The 25584-nt window shown below is 28.2% G+C and overlaps 1 protein-coding gene across 5 annotated transcripts in view; it reads left to right on the top strand.

Annotated features, from left to right (window-relative positions):
- Positions 1-18061, top strand: part of LOC126906159 (Krueppel-like factor 6) — a 108834-nt gene extending 90773 nt beyond the window's left edge. For 4 of the 5 annotated variants that reach the window (XM_050686491.1, XM_050686489.1, XM_050686490.1 and 1 more), the window contains exon 4: positions 15042-18061. In XM_050686491.1, coding sequence (XP_050542448.1) covers positions 15042-15220 — 179 coding nt within the window. In that variant the 3' untranslated portion in view covers positions 15221-18061. The remainder of the gene's footprint in view (positions 1-15041) is intronic. The other variant, XM_050686488.1, reaches the window with a different exon arrangement.
- Positions 18062-25584: the final 7523 nt, after the last annotated feature.

Raw genomic sequence — 25584 nt, 5'->3', positions numbered from 1 at the left:
AAAAAGTAACCCAGTTTTAATTAAATACACTTATGTGTTATAAATAATTGAGTTATTAACATTCATGAGTTATAATAATAATAATATGGTTTTTATAAATAATAAGTTTTTTAATTTAATACATGGTTATAATTTAATTTTGCAGTTTTATAAACTAAGGTTCTTTGTAATCATTTTTGTACTGGTTATAGACTTAAAACGTAATCAGTGGCGTGCACGTTTTGATTACTTTAAACATTACTTAGTTAAAATAAATGCATTTTGAGCATATTACAGTTAGTATACATAGTGAAGGATACCATGGAGACATTTCCAGAGGTGAAATATTATACTTGGCGCATGTAACATATCTGATAGAATGTTTTAAGTGAGATGTACACAGGACAAAAATAAAAACGTTCAGTTGTCTAAACCGCTTAGCGGTATCGCTCAGTTGAAGTGGACATTAGATTAAGAGCAGCTTCAAAGCTTCACTGGTGCACATCATTAAGCTAAAATCCTTTGAACTTAAAGTGTTTCGAGCTTTTTCGAGACACACGCTAAGTAAAATGAACGCTATCTTGGAGATTTCAAACACCTAATACTGTTCTTTTCCGTCTAATTAAACAACTCAGTGGAACAGTACGTCATGTGTATCATTGGATTTTACAATGAACTTAACATTAATGTAAACATGACAATTGTATACGATTAATGTAATGTTTTTTTTTGTTCCCGACAGATTAATGAATCTAGTAATCAACTCTTTAAAATATTAACAACAATTGTTTTTTACCGTAGTTTTATAAATCATCACATAAAGTGTACTTCGTTTTTCCCCATACAAATATGATTTATTTTGAAATAGTTTCATTTTTAACTCGATACGTATTTTACGTTTTTATTTTTAATTTTGGTGATAAGTTTTCCCATTTTAATCGAAGATTCCAATAAAAACAAATTCCTAAAAGCTGATCGACGATTTTCGTAAAAATGACATCACTTTATTTTTACTATACACTTGCTTTTATTTATTCGTTGCGAGTAGAACGTTTCGAAAGTAATTGAGAATATTTCAATACATTATATAATGTATTATATTATAAATATTTAGTGTGTTATCGATTTGCCTCTCGAGTCGCATTGCTACTGTAACAGTGAAAAGTCGACGAACTTTGACGATCATTCTTTATACTGCCCACGTGTTATGTTTACTATTAAAAAACCATCTGTTATAGTTTGAAAAATACCTCTTATTCGAGTTTTTAAAACACCCTCGCGTATATTTTGTTTTATAATTTACAGTAATGTTTTATTTAACCCTTTAACAGATAGCCATGAAACATAGTATATATTTTAATAAAATGCTGTAGAAAGCTATGCATTCGAAGCATTTTATTGCTGAATAATGAAATTTTAATTAAAGAACCGCGTGCATTTAAAAACATAAAAATAAAAAACATTTTTCTACGGTGCAACATTAAATCGGTCGTTATCTGTAGTACACGAATATGACGGTCAGCTGTTTATGTTTCCGTTCCATGTAATATCTAAGTCGAAATGGTTGCCCGGCTAAGTTTCTTTGTAACTCCGGTCGTTATCATTATTTTCATTTTTCCTTTTGCCCATGACTCGCTCGTTGTCGTCAAAAGTAATAAACAGACGCAAGTTTACTAGCGAATTATGTCAAATGCGGTTTTTGAGGTTAACGCAGATAAAAGGTATTAGTGGAAAAACAAAAGACGCATTTTACCGTTAATATGATGGTAATTAGACAATGAGGCAACGAGACGATAAAGAGACGGTGGTATTATTGTCATTTGCTCACGCCAAGTTCTAACGGCCGTTAAGAGTATCTGCACTACCGAAAACCATTACTTGTCTCCAACATTCCCTTTGTCTCGATCAGCACGCTTAAATAATCGCCAAAATGCTTTCTCGATGACAGCGGCCGTAATATTTGTCAATTTGTATAACTTAAAACGAGTACGTTATTGCATTTCGTAAGAAAATTTATACTTTCAACTGTCATTAATAATTTCATTAAAGCATATTAAAACTTGAGTGCGGAAAAAAGTATATATTATTACCGCAATACAACAGACTTACCGTCTTTATCGCAAAAAGCTACGAGGTAGAAATATTTATCTTCTGACAACGTGAAATAAGTAATAACGCAATGAACGTTTGTTAATTTGGATTTGGATGAATAGTTACAAGTTTAAAAGACGGTCATAAGCTTTGGCATTGTTTTTAGAGAAAACAAATTAACAACAAGAAGCTGAGGATTTTGAAAACAATTTGTTCAACCTTATTTAATAAAAACATGGTTGAGTAGTGGGCGTGTTTTTATGTTTTGCTGACTATTCGTTCAGAGTGTCTTTTAGTTTCACGGTAAAACCGTTTGGTGGTTTTTGTGGACTTGGAGATTAAATTCCAATACCGTTAAAAAAACACTGTAAACATTGAAAACAACTAAAAAAAAGTTTTGTTTTCAATATTTTATAAAAAACTAAAATTTAAAACTAATATATATCCTTTGGAAATACAATCGGGGACTAAAAATATAATCATACGACTATTAATATAAAAAGGTTCGTTGTTTGCATGACTCAAAAATTAATCTATCGTGAATTATTTGAATACACAGCGAACTGATTCTATCTATTTATTACATGTATAGATATGTATTACATGTTACGATTACAAATTGCAAAGTTGTCAATCGCCTCTGATATAAAGGCACGTGAATTACGATTTAAGAATGCATTTTTTGTCAACTTATTCCCACGTGCGTGGTCCGGTTTTATTAAACTTAGATTGCTTAACCGAACAATATTCAGATCCCGGAGGACTTATAAACCCATTTGATATTATCTTTCAAATGTTTTATAGTATTGAGTTGAAAGTTCAAGTATTTCGTTACAGTTTTAAGAAACTTTGTACTGCTTTTAAAATACTAAAATTTCAAAGGTGTGTTCTGATTAACGAAAATTAATTGAGACAATCACAAAGATATTCAAAATAATATATTTTCTTATCTCATGAACTATGTATTTTTTATATAACGCCAGTGTAGATTGGCAAAATGTGATAATATTATTTAGTGATGACGTCACTAGGTGATTAGATCACTATAAGGGAGTTTTTTCGGTCAGCGTGTCAGTATGTGTTTAGCGTTGATAATAGAAATGTTGATACTGAAAGAAGTAATTTTTTTTGGCTTTTTGAGTTAAATATTTTTAATAATTTTAATTTTGTTTTAATTTTAAATATGTATTGTCCTGTTTATTTCTGTCAAAAAATTAATTCAATATTAAATGTACACTTGTGTTGAACAAAAATTTTAAACAAACAAAACTGTGACAATAATTTTAGCTTCGATGCGAAGCGGAGAAGGTATTAATTTTACTATGATGTTTATTTTTTTTTTTTTTATGTCTGTTGCCACTTTTTCTCAGCTCTCACTGGACCGATTTCTTTCAAAAATACGTCAAAAGATCACAAATCGTATCTAGTTGAAGACATAATCCTTAAAAATTGAAAAAAAATTCCCTCGTTTCCCGCAAATGGGGGAAATATCCAAAAAAATTACAAATTTAAAAATCGCTAATTTTCGAAATTTTTTCACTTTTTTTTCTTAAAACTTCTATAACTTTTTGAAAAATCAACAAATCAACATAATTTTTTTTCATACTAAAACCTTAGATATTTACCTTTCATTTGATATCATTTTTTTGAAAATCTATCACTTAACCTGCTCATTAGGGGGGATTTAAAATAGCAACTTTTTTACAAAAATTAACTTTTTCAACTTAATTTTTGAAAATGTTCCGGAAATACTGCGTCCTTCAAACATATATCAAATTAAAGCTTATTTTATGTACTATAAAATGAAAAAAAAAATTTGTACCGACGACCTATCTTCTATGCGCAAATGGCTACCACATTCAAAAATATGCTATTTTAACAAATTTTTTTTTTTAATTAAACACTATCTATAGATTTTCATCAAAGCGTTTTTTATGATAGTGATTTTAATCACTGTCAGATATCAACTATACTGGACCCAACTATGCCACGACCCCACTGTGCCGCCACCCCACTGTGCTGGGTTGTTTTTTTCGATAATCTTCTAAAACAAATAATAATTTTTAATTTTATTTCAAGATTTTTAATAAAACAAAAAAAAAATTACAAATACGTTTGGCACGTAAATCATACCTAGTAATTTCTCATAATCGATTTAAATAATTTGTATTATACAAGAGAAGATATAAAAACATTGACTAAAATTTTTTATTATTCCTGGTTGAAATTGATATACTCAAAATGCACATAGAAACAATTGAATTTATCAGCCACCTTATTGATCTGAATTCTGACTCTCTTCTATAAACCACAATATCTATCGCCTTTTGTTGTATCATAATAATATTTTTCGCTCGAACTAAAATCATATGAATATTTTATTATTTTTACATTGGTATTGTTGGTATCTGGCACCTGTCATAGTAACCTGTAATAGATTTGTATGTTAACGTGAAAAATCTGTTTATTTTTTTTATGATCATCGGGGATTTTTTTATCATAGTTATATATAAATATACATATGATCCCAGATGATTTGAATGAATATTTTAAAATGAGTTTTGTGGTTTAGCCCAACTATTTTGCTACATTCATACGCTAGCAAATTTTTCTCTTTGATATATACTTTCATTTTTATATATCTCATTAAACTACTTATAAAATGGCTGAAAATCGTTTGTGATATTATGATTTTACAGGGAAATAACAATATAGCTCAATGTTTTAACACAAATATTTTATAAAAATGTATTTTATTTTATTAGAATTTAAATGTGTATTTTTATTTGAAAACTTCTCAATTAAACAGTAATATAAATAAAATATCAATTATGAATATTGACAGTAAATTTTAATTATTTTGTGAAGTTGATAAATTTGAATGTTGAAAATCATGATTTAATACAAAATGAGTTGCAAAAAGTGTATTGATACTTTTAAATGTACAAGTAGTAATGCAATAATAATTTATTTTTAATTATGGCTATATAAAGAAGGCATATATTTTTAACTTTTAATGTACTTGCCACATATGTATTTTTTTTTTTAAACCTCAATTTTTACGATCGGTTGAGGTACAAATAACTTGAAAATACTTGGACATTGTACAATTAAAAAACGATAAAAAAATGTGCCACAAAAGTTTTTACAATATACAAAATTATTTCATAAATGTGTTTTTTTATGTAATAAATTGTTATTATTGCCAGAAGATATTTTTTATGGAATGAAACCGGAAATTCGTTTTTTTTCTATCATTCATATTTTTACCATCTTGACATTTTCCAAGTATCTGTTTAGATTTTAACGTTAACCACGACTCTGATAAATTAATTTCCTTGTACATGCCCCGAAGTACCACTTACTTCACATAGTACCATTAACGTAAGTAAAATAGCTCAGTTCTAAATATAATTTAATTTTAACAAATCATTTTCGACTCAAAGTCTTCTGACGTACTTACCGACCCATCAAAGCATTTTTCTTTCAGCTTTAATTACACTGTTGCTATGGTATCAAAGTTTGTGTAATCCTAATAATCATGATGTTGCATTTAATTATCTTTCAGCTAATTTCGTTTCATTGTTATTTTCTGCGTAAAAATAAATCTAATTAGTTTTAAAACACTATTAGTGTATTGCACTTTTTTGTTTTGTGAAAAAAGTTCCATTAAGTGAGTTGGCGCTATGGCTTAGTATGCGGTTGTAGTTATGAACTGTTGGCCGAGGTTTTATTAAGAGAGCTGTCAACATAATCCCATTTTGAAACCCCGTCGGCCATGTCAGATTCGTCTAATTAAAGTACCGGTGTCGTTGTGCGATGACCAATGGATGGTTAAAAAACGACGGAGAGTTTTAGGTACGCCGAAATGAGGATTAGCCACAAACCCGTTAGAACATTGAGCGATGGCGGTAACGTCACTCTATTGTAGTGACATTTTGATTGACGACAGAAGAACGACGGTCAACTGTCATTTTTCATTCGCCGACACTGTCATTGTTTCCATCTAGTTCACATACATACAATGTGTGTGCACTTACCTAGAAACTTTTTCGTGCCGAACGACTAACCCGTTCCTTCGTGTGTCGGCGTTAGGCCTTTGCGAGTATCCGCAGGTTTTTCTCGGCCATAACTGAATGCAAAATAATGACCTTCATCGGTCACAGTACTGTGTAAGAGCAAAGCTGCCATAGTGACCACTATTTGCATTCAGGTATATTATCGCGTTTATATTTGTGTGTCCAAAGCCCGTCGTAAATCACAGTGTTATTAGAATGGGGTTATCCGGCAGTCGATCACTTTAAAATATTCAAACAACTATGGTGACTTTCATTGTGTATGTGAACTCCGTTGTGTTTAATTTGTATAGAATAATTGACATGCAAAGCGATTTATTGCAAAACTTTCGACCGGATGAGTTTGTGTAATTGCCTACGGTAAACTCGAATAAGTCATAGCTGATGCAGGTCATCGTTCATAAACAAAACCCATTATAAGCCCATACCTATGACGCGCTTTAATTTTTCTCGTTTCCCGAATTTTCCGGAATAACATACTTGTGAGTTACTGTCGAAAACGAGCACTTTCTAAAGCGTGTGCTTTCTTGTAACTACGGGCAATAAACATTTATGGAAACAAACATGGCACGTTATAAGCGATAAGCTGGAAAACGTACAACAAAAGCGGAGTAACACTTTACATCGTAATAATTTATACAATATTATGTAAACATTTTTCATAGGCAGAAAATATTCAATATACATTGACACGGCGGTAATAGTGCAACAAGCCCGTTGCGGGTAAAGAACCAACGAAAACGTTCATCTCATGTTTAATGGATTTTTATTTCGTGCGATATTAAAACCCTTTCTATCATTTGACTTGGTAATGGAATTTCTAAGAGCAGTCGACTAGGGCCTACATGTTCAAACCGTCTCACCGAGTGCATGACATACCTTTAAGACGGCATTCCATTTTTTTTTTTTTTTATTAAGTGAGCTCGGTCATCTTCCCGAATCTATTTGCAAAAGTAATACGCCGTATTTCCGATGGAAACGGCATGTGCTCATTCGTACAATATGTCTGCCCGTAAATTCTGCCAAAGTGTTTTAGCATTACTTCATCCGGATCATTACTTATTGTTCGATAGGCTCATTGTACACAAATGCGCCGCAAATCAGTTAGAGACGTTTTGCGGGGGCGTTAAAACATTATTTTCGTACCACAAATATATTAAACAGATGTCACATGTCATAATTGTTCTTAGAACACGCAAAGCTCTTTCGAGTGTTCGTGAAGTTACGACTGAGGTATCCACTGTGAGTGTATTGATCGAAACTTGTAATATTAATACACAGTGTGACGTTTCAATTAATAATTAGACCAGTCGAATCGATATAATCAACGTGCGTATTACTATTTATATTTGCCTATAAAACACTTTTAACAGGCGAATATTTTATGTCTTTCTAGTGTATGTTGAAATGGACGGTTGTAAAGTTAACGGATTAGATAGCCAACAAAATGTCTCTAATGTAGAGTTGTAAATAACGAGGAATAAAATAGACAAACATCGGGTATTCGTAATCGATGGGTAATTTTATGGAATACAAAATCACAACCGCAAGTGTTATAGAAAGGTATCCCTTTTTATGTCGATATAGTTATTACAGAGGTAAAAGATACGTAATAAAAAATTGTTTAAAGAACCTAGTTTGTGACAATAGAACATTATGTTTATTGGCTACTCGTAATAATTCAAAAAGTTATTCTATGTAATCATAAATACCAACATTAAAGTACAAAATGACGGTAAACTCAAAAAGTACCAATAAAGTAAATTCAAACATTCTTATATTAATGTTTAATTCTTGAATTTTATTAATTTTACAATACAGTTATATTCCAATAAATTATTTTACTGCTGAAATTTTTCCATTATATTAAAAATAAAAATGTTTTAATTTCGTAGCGTAAAAATTGAGAATTTCAATTTAATCAAATTTATCTTTTACTGGCTCCCACCTGTATTTGATTAATCTTTTGTCAGTTATTATTAGTTTAAAAAATAACTAACAAAACCTTTTTGTCATTTTATTTTGAAAATAAAGCTCCTGTCAAGTTTCTTCTGAATGTTTCTTAAAATTAACTATTATAACAGTTTAAAAATAATTACGAGGTCGCTTTTTCAGTAAAAATAGTTACCCAATAAAGTTGCCACAAGTTATAAATTGTTTTTTTGTAAAAAGTTTTTGTACTCGGCTTTTCATTATATTCTCATTGATTAGGTTTATTATTCCATATCGGATAGTTAGCAACCATAAATGATTTTTATCAACTCCAAAAAAAAAATTATTTTCAATAATTAAAACGTTATTAAAAGAGATGACCATTGTCTCTGTAATTGCATATTTGTTCAGTAAACTCGAGTTTAATATCAAAATTCAATCATTGAATATTCACTGCAAATAAAAACGAATCATTTATATTTTCATGATATATTTATTCGTCAATATTTTATTGGTTTTTTTTTTTTTTATAATTTAAATTTGCTCTTGTCTGTATACTTTTATAAATCTTCATTCAACCCACCTTTATCCGCCGGCAACCCTTTCATTTTTACCGTATTAAACACTAACCCAGTAATTACTAATCCCTTTTTCGTGTCGCCATGATATCGTACCTACCTCGCTTTGACCTACCACTGAGCACTGTAATTAATGGGCACGAAGACGACAAGGTAAAGTACTCGCGAAAAAATCCCAAAGGATACCCCGTCTCACTCCAGTTCAAATCTCTTATTTTTATACCGTTTGTCCTTGAAGTGATTTTCATCGTGATTGATCGTCCAACGGTCGTAGTTTTGTTGACGACGCAGACAGCTAATATAAAAAAAAAGAACAACAACACGAATGGCGACAATCAATACGCGTGTTTTTTATACATCGCAAGATATTTTTTGCGTTTTTTTTTTTTGTAGCCTTTTCGCAAGACTATAGTTTTTCCGATTTATCTTCAATGTTCTCTTGTTTCTGCCAGGGTGAAATGAGGGAGGATCATATTTGATACCGACGAACGTGGCTTTAAGAGTTATGGCGTTTGCCACCGCCACTGCCGCGAATGTATATTATTTGCGGGCAAAATAGCATAAGGCGAGTCACAAAAGCCCTCTGCGGGGCTTAGTGTGCTCACGAATATTTACACGCTAGTGTATCCGAAACCGGCTTAGAGATGTCCAAAAGTAATTTATGTTAATAACATTTACACTCGGGCGTATCATTTAAAGAGCTTAAATAATAATAGGCTTTCGAGAACAGCGGTTTTGTTGTAGAGGTGGTGGTGGGCGCAACTAGAAAGTGTTCAATTATGCGATTCTGCTAATACCTTCGTACCACTCGATTTTTGTCGTTTCAATATTATCGATTACACGATTGTCTCCGCAATCGACCTGCCCATACCGTGAAAGTGTACGCGTTACAACACATACATTATGTGTACTTTCGTATGTATGTGAGCGCTTGTTTAATGCCTGATGACAAATTGCCGAGTCTTCCCCGAGGGTTCTTTAAAACCGATGCTGCGCTACTGTCTAATGTTCAAAAACAGATCACGTTCCTCAGGCTGCCGGTGTATAGGCGCACGCCGTCTTGAATTCAGATTAGATAAGGGAGCGTGAAAAAAAGCTACTCGGGAATTTTGCCCAGCTCGATAATTTACTCGAGGGTGTGTAAATAATGCAATACAAATAAAACATCTATGCATTTTTTACAAAGATTTATTTGACCAATAACTTATGACGATACTTTAATAATTGTCCTCTCGCTAAGAACACTGTGCTAAAATAATATTTACAAACGGTCTGCGCTTCAATTTATTATAATCGTAAACAAATTTTAACTGATCCTATTGAATTCATACCGAACAACGCGCGATCGCTTTCAATCAGTCAAACTGATTTTTCAATCTCTGTGTTAAACACTGTGCTATCACATAGTGTAGTCATCGAAATATATGTATTGATTTTTAACAACGGGATAAGGATTCGTTGCTGGTTCGTAGCCAAGAGATGACCGAAAAAAGGTCACATGAACTCATCAGACTTAAACAGTCCTTTAGATATCTGTAAAAAGGTGAAGTAAAAAAAATTATTCTTTTTTATGTTACACGTGCAGGTTATACAGAGAAAAAAGTTATGAAAATACGAAATCAAACGTTTTTACCGGAGAAAATATACGTGGTTATTTATAATGAATCCAATTTTTAATTGCCAAATAAATAAATATTGAATATAGTTTTAACATTACAGTGAGTACAACATAAAAGTAAACTTGTAACATGGATTTTCTGAGCAATAGCAGAGTATTATTTCATTATATTCTATTATCTGTGTCAACCTGGATTGTAATAGTCAACAATAAATATTTGCAACAATAAGTTTATTTTAAGTGAAGAATTAAAAATAGAGTTGATTTAATTTGGCTTAAAAGAAAAATTTTGATTACTTTTTATAAAATAGTTTTTATTTTGTAATAAACTTTAATAATAATAAGATCATTGAATGCGACAAAGGCAATAATGCAGCATAATACACAACAATACACAATTAACAAGGTAGTTCAGATAAACTAAAAATTATTTAATTCAAGCCATAAGTATAAAGGCAAAAAAAAATATTTAAATATATATATTGTCTTACAAATATAAGTTCCGTAAATACCAAAATGTTAATTTAAGAAAAAATTCATGTTAGTATTTTTTATTTTGTTTAATTTTTATCATTTGCTAGTCTGTTTGATTTATTAAAAAGCATAACGTATTAGTAACTTTTTTGATGAGGAATACAATAAAATAATTATAAAAGTGTTAATTTTTGGTATTACATGAATAAAAGTTACTTTTATGATATTAATTCGTTTATATATATATATATATTAAAAAAGAAGTAATTTTTATGACATTGCTTAATAATTATAACTTGTCTATAAATAGGCTATTATGATGAAACACAATACATAATTTTATAATACAAAATATTTTACATTAAATATTATAATATAAAATAAAACATTATTTTACAAATTGTCAAAATTAAAATTATTTTATTTTTTCAAAAACTAATATCGTTTTATTAAACTTGGAATTAAAAAATAATGATTGTACTACATTCACGACGATCATGAATATACTAACAAGTTATAACCAAAATAAAATAAACTCACTGTGTCATCTGAATGTACTACGTGAAATAAACTTTCCAAGTAAAAGTAATGATAATAATTTAAAAACTATTAAAATACAATGCCGCTACTTTTGGAAAAAAACTGACATACTAAACAAGACCGCCGCATTTTAGATAAATGTGCGATTATTAGACAATAACACCGTATCTGTAAAAATAATTACGGCGTTATTGCTTAATTTATGACAACTTTTGTGACAGTTTTTCGGAAATTATTAACATTTTTAAATGTTTACTGAGGATGAGATGTGGTGTATGTTATTTTTATCAGGACGCATTACTCTGCCGCGGTACCCCTCCCACAAAGGTATAAAAATATTCATAAATCCTAAACTACTGATTGAAAACCTGTTATTGACCAGTTATTTTCTTAGTTGGGTCGTTTTCTATTATACGAACTAGTTAAATATGCATGTTGCAATTAAAAAATATAAACCTTTAGAGCTATGATGGATTGAATAATATTTAATCAGACGAAAATCAAAAAATAAATAGAAATTTATAATCCAAAAAAAAATAAAAATGCTCTAAATTATAAATATATTAGAAAAAAAAACGTAGAAATTATTGTAGACGAAGGCATAAAGTAATATGTTTGTTGACACTTGGGCTTAAAAATATTTTCGACTGTCTAGAAATATTAGTTTACTTCATCTTAATCTGAAAGATTGCCTAATAGTTATAAATTTATTTAATTTTAACATTATCAGACTTTTATGGGTTATGGTTAATTATAATTTGTGTGGAAAGTCTTACGCCTGAATTTTTCAAATTTAAAACTATAATCTCTATTTTATAATTAGTAAAACTGCCTTTATAAGTAATTCCCATATCTTATTGTAGAAAATTATTCGATGATAATAGTTAATTAGTAGCTCAAATTTGGCCCGTGTTTTTATTGACTACGCTGTTGATTATTTGCCAGATTACTTTTCAGACTTTAGTCTAATTGAGATGTTGAAAATTAAAGTATCCCGAATAACGTAAATGCTCATTCTAAATTTTTTTTTAATTAAAGATAATGGCTCGCAGATTGTTTGAGTAGAGATTAGAGGGTAGAATCACTGTACATACATTATTGGCTTTTATTTCACCTAAGCCGGTGTTAGACGAAGTCATGTTGGCATCTGTCGGCTAGCGCTATTCGGACAGTTTAAATCTAAAAAGTTATAATGGAAAAAGTTTTCTTTAACGTGCGTTTCGCACACTCGAATTTAATAAATAATGTCATTAACCAATCAAGCCATCCGAAAAGGAAATATTCGATCTTATAAATTCATATTCACGTTTATTATTTTTATTATAGAATATTGATTATAAGTAATCCGCCATGTAAGGGGTGGGGAATAGGAGAGGAAGTAAAGTTGTGCAATATTCCTTTTAGAAATCTTAATCGTTGGTTGCCGAACTCGCTCTCGAAGAAAAAATTCTATCTGACACGTGCTCCAATAAGTATGTCAGCTCTAGATACTTTTTAAGTGGATTGCTGTGTATTTTTTCTAGAATTTTCCAATAGTCCAAGCTACGGATTGCACTTAAACCACCGGCTGATAATTTCTACAAATTAAGTGGAGCAATATTAGTTACTATTATTTCGAGCTTAGTAGAAATTGGCAAATCCGCATCAATTTATAAAAACGATAAGAAAACAATTCTATTTTATAGTTTTAATTGGTACGTTCGTCGTTGCCGATAATTAATTGAAATATTTTAACTCGTTCTGTAAAATGAAACATCAACGTTTTCGTGTAATTGTTTTCGAAACAGGACTTACAATTTTTATTTGTATTTTACTAGGTTAAATTATTTATTATATGACTGGTCAGTTATCGACGTTATTTTCATTAAACTAGTTTAATCCGTTTCAAAAAAATAAATAATGAGTATTTTTCGCTATTATTATTATTATTTGTCATTTTGCTACATTAAGATATGGATTCTTCTTATACCTCGAGTGTTCTAGGTATAATATCTGCTCAGCTTTTATTGGCAGTTTCGGACCCCTTACAGTCATTATTGATGTACTCTACTAAATTACAATTCATTCGCTCACCCCGAGTGTGGCGTAGTATTTCTGAGTTTTCCTAATGTTCAAAATATATTCAACTTTACCCTTCTCTGTGCGCACTGCACCGGGTAATTCTCCTTCGTTCAAGTAAGTATATTGTCAACGTGGTGCAAACTCCGAGTCGGTTATCACCGCTCACCAGGGACACCCACCTAAATTGTTAGGACTAGGACGCCCCAATGTTTTGATAAAGACACTCAACGAAGGTCGTTTTCTCGGCTTACGACCACAATCCTTCTTAGAAATGGGAGAGAACAAACAAAAACACTTAACTGTTTAATGCAACGCGCTTGTTGCACTATTATTATTATTATTATCGTTATTATTATTATTATTATTATTATTGTATTACAACGCCAGCTTTACACCAAAGGGAAATCCTAATGTATCAGGTCCCAATTCAGAAAGTAGAATCAAAAGAATATTTTAACGGCCTCCAGTGATTTCTATGATATCGTACCGTATATTTAACTAAGAATTTCGAAATGATTTATGTGTGCAGGATCGGCATGATACCGTTAGTAAATAAATAAATAAATGTGCTCGCGGATGCAAGTCTTGTAAATCTTTCAAAAATATATAACAAAGGAAAAATTATTACATTAAGCGTACAATGTGCGTTTTTCGGGGGACTACTGTCAAGATTATCATTTAAGCTAAGCACACGAGATCGTTGTTTGGATTTTACTCGAGACTTTGAGATTACGCTTATTAAAGTGTGAAAGACTAAAATAGTTTAAGCATTTTTCCACGAAAAAATCCACACAAGTTTTTATGGGGTGTTTTCATATAAAAACCTTCAAAATTAACGAATCGAACTGTTTAAAAACGACGCGCTGTAATTAATATTAACAGATAAATATTCAATGAATACAGTCTTTCATTCATCATTGTTTTTCACTTTTATTATTGTACCTGAACATTGAAATAAAATTTGTTGGGAAATATTTTACTTAGATTTGTGTTGCCATCGCCTGTTTCTATTCTTAGAGGGATTAGCGACTGCTATTTCGACGAATGCTGTTCTCTAAAAAGTTACGAGAGAAAAAGCATTGGCCCTCTTCCGAATTAAACTTTTTTTACTTACTTACGTTTATAAATGTATGATTATTGAACTCAAACTCGACTTCTCCGTTGTACGCGTTTCATTCGATATTATACATTAAACTATGTACCTTCTTCTGGTTCGGATTAAACTCACGAATGAAACATACAAAAGAAAAATCGTAGTCACATACGACTTCTGGTCGCAGTACACAATAACCCTTACTGTAGGGGAACACAGTGAATATATTAATAATAACAATAAAATAACCACTATTCGGTTATGACGTGATATATATGTAAAATACTCTTACTCTAATATTGCATTCATGTGTATGTACGGAGTAATGAAAATTCTTCAATTTAGATATTTTTCTTTAAATTAAAAATGATGTTTTTTACTGCGCTGTTTAATGCCATTTTAAGTAGCGTGTGTCGCTATTCACTATTTCTTTACTGATGTTTTTTAGTTCGAAATGTAATGGAAAAAAATATTTGCATTCGATCGAAATGGCCTATTTATATCTCAATATGTTTTACACGGAGTTTATTGTTAACCAATCACCCTGTCTGGGTCTATAACTATAAGTTCTTATTTCCTATGTTTTTGTTTGTCCACAGGCGAAAAACCGTATAAATGCGAATGGGTCGGTTGCGGCTGGAGCTTTGCCCGGTCGGACGAGCTGACCCGCCATTACCGCAAGCACACTGGCGCCAAACCGTTCAAATGCCGCCACTGCGAGCGGTGTTTCTCCAGATCCGACCATTTGGCTCTGCACAAGAAACGGCACTTTACTTAAATAAGCGCCTACACGCACACACGCCCAAAAACACATTCGCATACATAGATGCAATCGCATTAAATTCCATCGATGCCGTATGGTGTATCAGAATACACACACCGATTCAGCACGAACAGACCTTAGCCAGTTTATTATTTTCAAAGTTTAAATAAATGTTCGTAAAACTTTTAAAAGCTTCACCGCCGTCGCCATGGTCAGAACTAACGGATAACTTCGGATCTTACTGAAAAAAGCGAGGTGTTTTTTTTTTTTATTATTATTAAATAAAAACTATAAATTATTATATATAATTATTATGTATATTAAGTTTATACTTATTTTGTTACCAGTAACGCGCTTTCGAGGCTCGTACACTTTTTATGATGTATGTACATTATAATTGATTACATACAATACCAAAGTAATAAACTTTATATTATTAAATTTAAATATAATGTAATTATTATTGAAAATTTACAAAAACATTTTTATCATCGTTTGTACATAGTAATATAATTGCCGCAGTTTCTTATAATCTAATTTATTATTAAATGATATGAATTTCGATGATTCAAATTACTATTATAATAACCTAAGTATAATTTTAGTCATAAGCCAATGTAATAAAACAAATAGACTCCGGAGCCTAATGATCAAAATCGTTAATAAACAATATTGTTGTTTTTAATATTTATTAATATATTCCAGGTGTGTGTGAACACGTTTTATTATTACTATCATAATTATTAATAATATTAAAATAAAGAAAACGATTAAAATTTATGTAATTATATTGTGGGTTGGGTTCTTAGTACAAGATTTTGTATGAGTTCACATACAATGTTTTTTGTATTATATGTAGTAAGTTTTGTAAATAATAAATCATTCTAGTTGTAATTCTTTATTGTATTAGACGAATATACTGTATTTAAAAATTCGTGCATTCATAGAACTGATGTATTAGATCCGTTTGCAATTAAATGTTCGTCCAGCCGCAGTAGAACGTACTGCCTTCTATCAAAATCGGCGGTCTGCATTTTTCGCTTTTCCTCTTATTTTTTTAGGAAAAACTTTCCTATACAGTGCTTTTATTACAACTATTATTTTTTGTTTTGATAGCATTATTATTTTTTAAATCGTTGATGATATTGGTTTTTTGGACTATTAAATTTTTATCCATATTACTTCATAATATGCGCATTTTCTCGTCTCGGCTTTCAATTAATTACCAATGTTTAACAACCTAATAAGCTTCATAGTAAATCTCTTATGCGTAAGCAAAAGGCACTGCCATTAAACAAACTACCAAGTAAATATAAAAATATCGAATTATGATCAACTAGCAGTACATTTTTAAAAATTAATGATATTAATTATATCAAATTAAATACAACTAAATATAGTGTATGTAATATTTAACTTTGTACCTACATTTTTACTCTACAAAACGGGGCCAGTAATAAAATTATGCGTAACTTGTTATTTTTAATGTATTCTACTTATTTATTTCAAATTTTATTTATTTATTTATTTTGTTGCAAAGTTAATATTTTATTTTATCCATTTATGGGTTTGATATTATTTAATATTTACTAAATATTATATTTATTTTATTTTATCATTGATATAGTATTGTTATAGATTATTAAATACAATTATCTACCATTATTTTTATCATTATTATTATTATCATCATTATTATTGTTTAATGCTTATAGATATTGCACCATAGACCCCATAATTGTTGCCAGTTTTATTATAAATTTAAAAAAAAACACCTGAAAAGTGTTTTTTTTTTTAAATTATTATTTTTGTTATTGTTATTAGAATATTGTGTGTTTTACTGCTATTTTAGAATAATAACTAGTACTAAATGGTATTTAGTTTAATTAGATACTTTATTTTGATTTGTTCAAAAACTATGCGGTTAGTAATTCGTAGAGTTATCTTATGCTGTTCCCCGAATTTAAATTATTTTTATAAAATTACATATTTATAATTTTATATAATTAATGAATTAAACATTTTTTTGTTAGATAATTATTACTACTACTAAAAATTAATTGTTGTGCAGTAAAATAAATAAATGTAATTTAGCTATTATTAATGTTGATTTTGGAAAATAAATTGTTTATATTAGTCAAACATGAAATTAAAAACAAAAATTAAGATAAAATATCAAATTAATTATAAATTAAGCAGACTTTTTGTGATGAAGCTTTCTAAACGAAAAACTGTAAATAAAAATATTTAAAATTCTTTAACGACTGGAATTTATAATTACTATAAACTATTTAACAATTTTGCTTACATACCACATAATTTAACCATGTGTTTAACTTTCATTATCTTATATTTATTTTACCAATTATTTGAAATGATATGATGTGATTGTAACTTACTGTATAATTCAACAACCGGCAGTACTTGTTTTAATGATTTTATAATCGAGTAAAATGTTTACTGTAAATGTTTTAAATTTCGAGTTTATTTATTTTCCTATTTTATTTGAATTCTTTAAAATTTCGTACAAAGTAAGAGTATTATTAGTATTTTAAGAATATTGTTTTCAACAAAGCTACATTCAATATTTATGAACAATGTATTATAACGTTTATTATTTGGTTTTGATATGACGACGGTTAACAATGTATTGTTCTTCGTCAGATGAAATATCTGTAAACATGTATTATAATAATTATACATATAGCATTATCATTATTTCATTGAAAATTTTCCCGGCTTAAACTTTGTAAATTTTAAGACTTAATTATTACTACGACGGCGATAAAACATTGTTATCGATCGTCATCTTTAAAATAAAAAAATAAAATATTGAACTAAAAAAAAATTGTTTTGTTTGCTTTAGTATTATTTAAACTGATTTCATGATTTTCTTTTCACCTCAACATTTTATATTCTATTTTACTCGATAGATTTAAACAGAAAAGCAGTTGTTGTAAACATAAAATACATAACACGATTTAAATTACTGAAAAACAACGATTTTTGATAATAGAAAATATTTTAAAGCTTATGAAATATGACATTTAAAACGCATTTAAATAAATTTTACTCCTAATATTCTATTTACTTTTATTAGACTTCATAAACAAAATATTAAACTTACAAAAAGTTAAATAAATATCGAGTTTAAATAGATTATAAATAGTTTTTCAGTACATGTTAAATTTTTCTAATTAAAACATCATTTGAGTAACTCAATAAGTATCTGTAATGATTTCATTATGAGTTGTCAATTGCAAGCGTAAGAGAAATATTTCTGTACTTAGGTCATCACATGACCTTTGTTGAGTTTTGAATTGCGTCACTCGTACAAGACGTGTCGATACTCATTTGAAAATGATATCACAAAGGGGTTGAAATGTACAGAAATAGTGATAAAACCGTCAACGTTCAGTTACAACGGTTTGCACAGTTAATATCACAAAAACATGCGAGCTTCGTAACATTTAGGTTATTGGGGTGTAATCATTGTGGATGTCTCGACTTAACGGAGCCACACAATTTCCCATTGTTACTAAGTCCTCCTCCTTTTCTGCCGCGAACAATAATTAAGTCTTACTTTGCTTTGTTAAAACCATACACTTTCTCTCGCGGTATTTTATCAATATGCATAACTACGTTAATTTACTCAAATATTGTAAATTATGACATTATTTTGTTGTGTATAAAAAAAACGGGTGGATCACTTATTTCGCAGAATCTATAGGGCTGGGTATATGTATGAATATTAAAAAATTGTTTCTAATTTAAAAAGAACTTTTTAGGTAGCTGAAACCTACCTCACTATACTTAATCTTCGTTTTTCACTCGACGGTATGGCTAGTAACATAAATTTATTTCATACTAATATATTAGTGTTACTTTTATTTTATCTGTGATTACTTATTTAGATTAAATTTAAGACCTTCAATATTATACAGATAGTTTTCGGTCAATCAATAATCAATGAAATAGAATGTAATTTAATATTTTTTTAATGTTCAAATTGGTTGTTCAAAGTTTTATATTTGTAAAATATTATATTATATTATCTTTGGATGATGTGTCTGAAAGCAAATAAAAATTTAAGTAATTGCTCTATGATACATTAAACTTCAAATACAACCGTATTTAAAAGTTTGAAAATACAAAAAGTAAAATTTATTTTAAATTAATTGAACTTATAAGAGAATTTAGACTAATCCTTGCACAATACGGCAAGTAATATTTCATTAAATAATACTATTCTAGTAAATGCAGTATAACATTTGTTTCCAATTTAAATTCATTTTCTTTCATTAAATAAAATCAACGGTTAATTGATATCTGATCCAAAATTACAATAACAAAAATTTGGAATTCAAATGTCTTGAAAATAGTTTGTCATATATTTTTTATATAATACAGTTAATTTACGACAAATTTTTAAATACTCTATTGACAATCTCATTATAAAAAACTATAAAACTCTATTTTTAATAAAATAGATTAAACTGTGTTGTATTTGAAAATATCTGACAATTTTTTCATAGATTAATGTTTATAAATGTTTTACTCGAAATACGTGGTCAATCACTTTAGCATTCACTTTATATGTTAATACAGTAAAAAATAATGTCTTCGCCGAACAAACTATAAACATGTTCTATAATGAATCACAATGATTTGTAATAAGCAATGGTTTATGTAAAATCCAACATGTCATCTGATCTTTGTCTTTTTCCTCGCCCTTATCCTAACTACTTGGATACAGCTACTCTTCCTATCCTTTCAACAAGTCATCAGATATTTCATAAATAAAACATAATAATAAAGATATCATTTGCATTATTTCTTTATTTTAGTGATCAAATTCATCTCAACAATATTGAACAGTACATTTTATTAAACATTTACATATGAACATTTAATAAAATATGCGACTTGTAGAATTGTATATTTAAATAAATGTATGTATATTTATTTTCATTTTTCTCTTGTAAAATCTTCTTGGTGATAATATTAATTCGTTAATTTTTCTCAGATATTATCATAATTTTTGCACATGAACTCTATCATACTTTTAGATGAGATTCAACTATGTAAGTTTAGTTTTTCAAATTTTAGTCTCAACCTAATATAAATATTAATGCTTTCATGAAATGATATACATCTCGGAACCTTTTCATCCTCGTTATTGTTATTATTGCAGTATTCAAATAAAATATAAATAAACTTTTCAGACCAATGAAGAAATTTTCTTTCCTCTATACATTTTCTTCCATCAACTACCATCCCTATGAATGCATCTACTTACGCGTTTTATGTGCATCCAATATGAACATGTTCGTAGGTATATTTTGCATTTTATAGAGGGTAAGTATATTTTTTATATGGGCACATGTTTGTTTGCATAATATTGAAAAATATCGACTTATGGAAGATGATAACATAGTAAAGTCATGAATTCAGAAGTCATATTTAAATTTTAATGTAAATAAAACTTAAACATGTTGACTTCTTTTAATATTTTCTGTGTTTTTACCAATTTTTATAATAGTGTAAACTAGCACAAAATGTTGATTGGATTATAAATAATTAAAAATTACTGGTTAAATTATTTTAGGCTGAATACATATAATAAAAAACAACAAATTTTATAGATGTTATAGAAGTTTTATTTAGAAATTCCATATTTCAGAATTATAATTAATCTTTTGTATCACAAACACAAATATAATTTCAGTTTCAATACAAAAAGTAAGTATGTAATAATTTTACCATGATTTTACCATTTTACCATGATTTATTTATTTATTTTTTTATGACGGTTTCTACTTTTCCTCTCTCTGGACCGATTTTTTCAAAAATACATCAAAAGAGCAATTTCTTATTGTAGATATTACCCTCAAAAATTAAAAAAAAAATCTTTGATCTACGATGATAGTGGAAATCACTCAAAGCATTAAGATTTTTAAAATAGATAAATTTCAACATTTATTTAACTTCTCTTTATAAAAGTATAATACATTTTTAATTTGGATTATAACAATTTTATTTATATATATATATATTAGATGTTTTCTTTTATTTAAGTATGCTTTTTTTGAAAATCTAACTTTTTAAGAGGGGAGGGAGTCATAATAGCAACTTATGCACAAAAACTTAACTTAAGTAAACGTTCCGAAAATACTGCGTCCTTTAAACATATGTTAAATTAAATATCATGTTATATACTATAAGTTAAAAAAAAATTTACAGTCATAGTGAGTATTACGCTCACTATGTTAAATGGGGGTATTACACCCCCATTTAACACCTCCTTTTATAAAAAAAATAAAGTGTAAGTTACAAATATTTTCAAGGAAAACTTTTGCAGCTTTGTGATATTAATCCAATAAGAATATTAAAAGGAAAGAAGTTGCCGTTACCAAAAAAAAATGGTTTAGCTTATACTACTTTTGATAAATTACAATTTCATGTCAGAAATTATAATTAACTAAGGTCAGAATAATCAAATTAAAAAGTTAACTTTCTTTTCTCTTCTTTTGAAAAATTCATGCTTAAAATTTTGATGTACATTTATTATAGACAACTAAATATACTTTATATCATTTCATAATTTCTCCATAAACATTACATTACTAAATTATTAAATTTCAATTTCATACTAAATTTTATATTTATAATATTTATTCATTCGTATATACTTATAAACCATAAAACTAGTAATCAGGATATAATTAAAGAAATATAAGTTGATGTTGATTTTGTAATAATATAACAATTCTTTCTAAAAATTAAATACTATGTATAAATTTGCATTGAAGCATTTTTTGATGATAGTGATTTTAGTCACTATGAAATGTCATCTATACTTGTTTCAAATATGCCGCCATCCCCTCCCACTGTGATGGGTTTTTATTAATATATTTCTAAAAAAAACTCCATTAATATTCAATAGTATTTATTTTTTTTTACATAAATATTTAATATAAACTATAATAAACAGGTGCTTTATATAATAATAAAAATAGCATTTTTAAATAGTTTTAATAAAATTTAAAAATATTAATAAATATCAGTAATTTAATTTTAATTTCAATATTATATTTTATTTCCGCGAGTTATATTAGAAAGTTATATTTTTCTTATTCATAATCTATATTTTGATATAGTGAAAATGCGGTACGATAAGTAGTCGATCACTTCGCATTTAAACATCTAACATCTAATTAATATTATTTCAAATTATTCTTATCACTCATTTTTAATTTGATCAATTATTATTCATATGATGTTTATGACGCGTCGTCGGCTTCGTTATGGACACTTTTAACATCTCTCATATCCACGGGTCATTTATTATTATTTTATTTAATTATTAATAAACCTTATTATTCGATTGCGCTACACTTAATTAGTACGGCCTTTGATTGTATTTCTAAATGGATATAAACTATTTAGAAGCCCTCAGTATTTAAGGTAGTTATAGTTTAGCCAGTTATCCTATTTTAGGTACCCGTTGACGTACATTTTAGGCTTGTACCCAAATAGCGTTGTATTAGTTAAAAACAAACAGTTTTTATTTAGTAAAAAAAATGTTTCTTTAGAATATTTATATATATATTTTTAGTTTAACATAACCTATTTTTAAGTAATATGCATTAATATTTACTATTATTCTTTATACTTAACAAATTTTTAAAGTCCAATATGTAAAAGCCATTATTAAGCACTATTAGTTTAAATGATTTTACTTTTGGGAATCATTTAAAAGTGCAAAAAGTATTTTATCGTCTTGTTATACGTTTAAGCTTAGTTTGCATAAAACAATTGGGCGTAAGTAAAAAATAAAAAGGTTTCTATAGCAATAAATCTCAATGAAAACAAAAAATTTAAATTACTTTTCTTTAAAAGAAATAACCTAAAAGTGTATTTGCATTATAATGATCATTTCAAAGTCTAGACATTTGAAGTAACACCATTGTGCCTATTAGCTATAAATCGAATTTTTGTTTGTGTAAAATATTACATTGATGGATATCTAAGATTTTCATCCTATACCCACTAAAAAAAATCTCTAGGCATAGAAAAATATGCTAAGGAAGAATTTTGTATATTTTAACAAACGAATAAGTCGTTTTTCAGAGCAGCTAACTCTTAAAATAAAAATGCCTCCGTTGAAAATAAAAGGCAAATAAACAATAGACATAGAACGGCGTAGTATAAAAAAAAGATTGTAGTACAAAAAATCAAATAGGACAAGTAGTAAGCCTAGTAACACAACCGAGGAAAAAATCTTTCACTACTTGTACCCAACCTATAAATAAAAACATACTAGAACACAAATATGGGAAAATAAGTATTGGAATAGCCGTAAAGAATTTTTTGGTCATTATACGAACATTGCCGTTCTTTAACATAGACAAATAAAATAATATTAAAAACAGTCTCTTTAAGCACAATAAATATACCACTTATATGATATTCTATATATGATTTGTATCATAAGATCATAAGATCTTTAAAATTATTCGATGTTCGATATTCATTTAATTACATAATTTTGTATTTAATTGAAAAACTTTAAAGATATAGAATCAAGGAGTATACCTAAAAATTTATCATAATGTATAATTATAAATAATACAATTATTAATAACGAATATTTATAATAATATAATATTTATATTATATTTAAAGGGCTTCCGATGTTAAAGAAAGTTTTGTGTTAAAATTTAAACTTTAGATTTTCAATTTCTATTATCTCTATTTGGAAAATGTATGGTTTTTAATAAAAATATTTATTTTTTATTCTCATTATTTCCACTTGTACAAGTGAGTGTACTTTTTGCATCTTATATAAATACATATTAAGGCTGTTAAATCAGTAGTGTATTTCATCAGTAGTAGATCCATGACGTCTGGATTACCCTTCTCCTCATTAATGTCTAATTTTTTGGTCCAACCAAGTAATTATACAGGAACAGCAAGTAAGAACCCTTATAAAAACCCCTCCACATTACAATAATAAAAAATAAGACAAACAAGATTTATGTGTTATTGGAAAATATTTTAAGGGACAAATTTTGCAGCTTTTAATGTCTATTCAGTATGTATATTAAATTAAAGGGATCTGCTCTTTTCAAAAAAATTAATTTAGCTACTAAATACTCATGATAAATTAAAATTTCAATTTCATAACTGAAATTATAATTTACTAATTAGGGTCATAATAATCGAACTTTAATTTCTTTTTTTTTTTATAATTTCTCCATAAAAATTACAATACTAAACTATTATATTTCAATTTTATACTAAATTTTATATCAATAATGTGTATTTATTCGTGTATTATACTTATATATCTTAAGACTAGAAATCAGGATTGCTTTTGTAATAATTTAACAATTCTTTCTAAAAATTAAACACTGTCTACTACCCAATCAGATTTGCATCCAAGAGTTTTTGATGATAGTGACTTTAGTCACTATGAAATATTATCAATACTTATCCCAACTATATGGCTACCCCCTCTCACTGTGTTGGGCTTTTTTGTTTAAATAGCATGTCATTCATTTGGTTATCATTTTGATTTTTAGCATAAATAAAGTTTCTTTAGCATGTCTACCATAGTATTAAATGAGGTGTCTTCCTTTCCTAAAATGAATTTTAAATACAACTCTGGCCAACTGGAACAGTTGTAGAGTATTATATTTAATACATTTTTAATTAATGTACTTTTAATTAACAATTCTAGTACACGGTAATTCAAAGAAAATATACAATTTTGCTATTGTCTACTAATTTTAATCTTAATGTATCATGATTTTACACTTAGAAAACGTTCATTTCTTCTGAAAAAAGAATTTTGAGATTTCAAAAATTGTAATTTTTAGGGGTATTTTCTCTATTTGCGGGGAACGAGGAATTTTATTTTAGTTTGTTTTTAATTTTGTGTATAATATCTTCAACTATTAATAATTTAAGATCTTTTAATATATCGTTGACAAAATTCGGTTCAATAAATTCTGAAAAAAAGTGGTGACAGTTGTCGTACGTCAAATCACTAATTACTACACAGTCATAATAAACAATTAAATGAACGAATCACAGTAGAGCCAAAACCTTCTCAGTTCGCATCGAAGCTAAAACTAATAATCTCGTAAAATTTTAAAAAGTTATTATACTTAACACAGTTTTATATAACACATAATCTTTCCTTTAGCTCTCCTGTAAAATTTTACTATTAATAAAAATACAAGTTGTTGCTTAAGGGTAAAATATGTAATTACGTGGCGCCCTCTAGCCACTTATCAAACAGCCATACATAATTTATATTCTTTATCCATCCAAATCTCTTTTGCTTATCAATGTAAATTGATATATATTGA

Source organism: Daktulosphaira vitifoliae, unplaced genomic scaffold (genome assembly GCF_025091365.1).
Source record: "Daktulosphaira vitifoliae isolate Bord-2020 unplaced genomic scaffold, ASM2509136v1 Scaffold_4, whole genome shotgun sequence".
NCBI classification, from domain to species: Eukaryota; Metazoa; Arthropoda; class Insecta; order Hemiptera; family Phylloxeridae; genus Daktulosphaira; species Daktulosphaira vitifoliae.
This window is presented reverse-complemented; position numbering and strand designations above follow the sequence as displayed.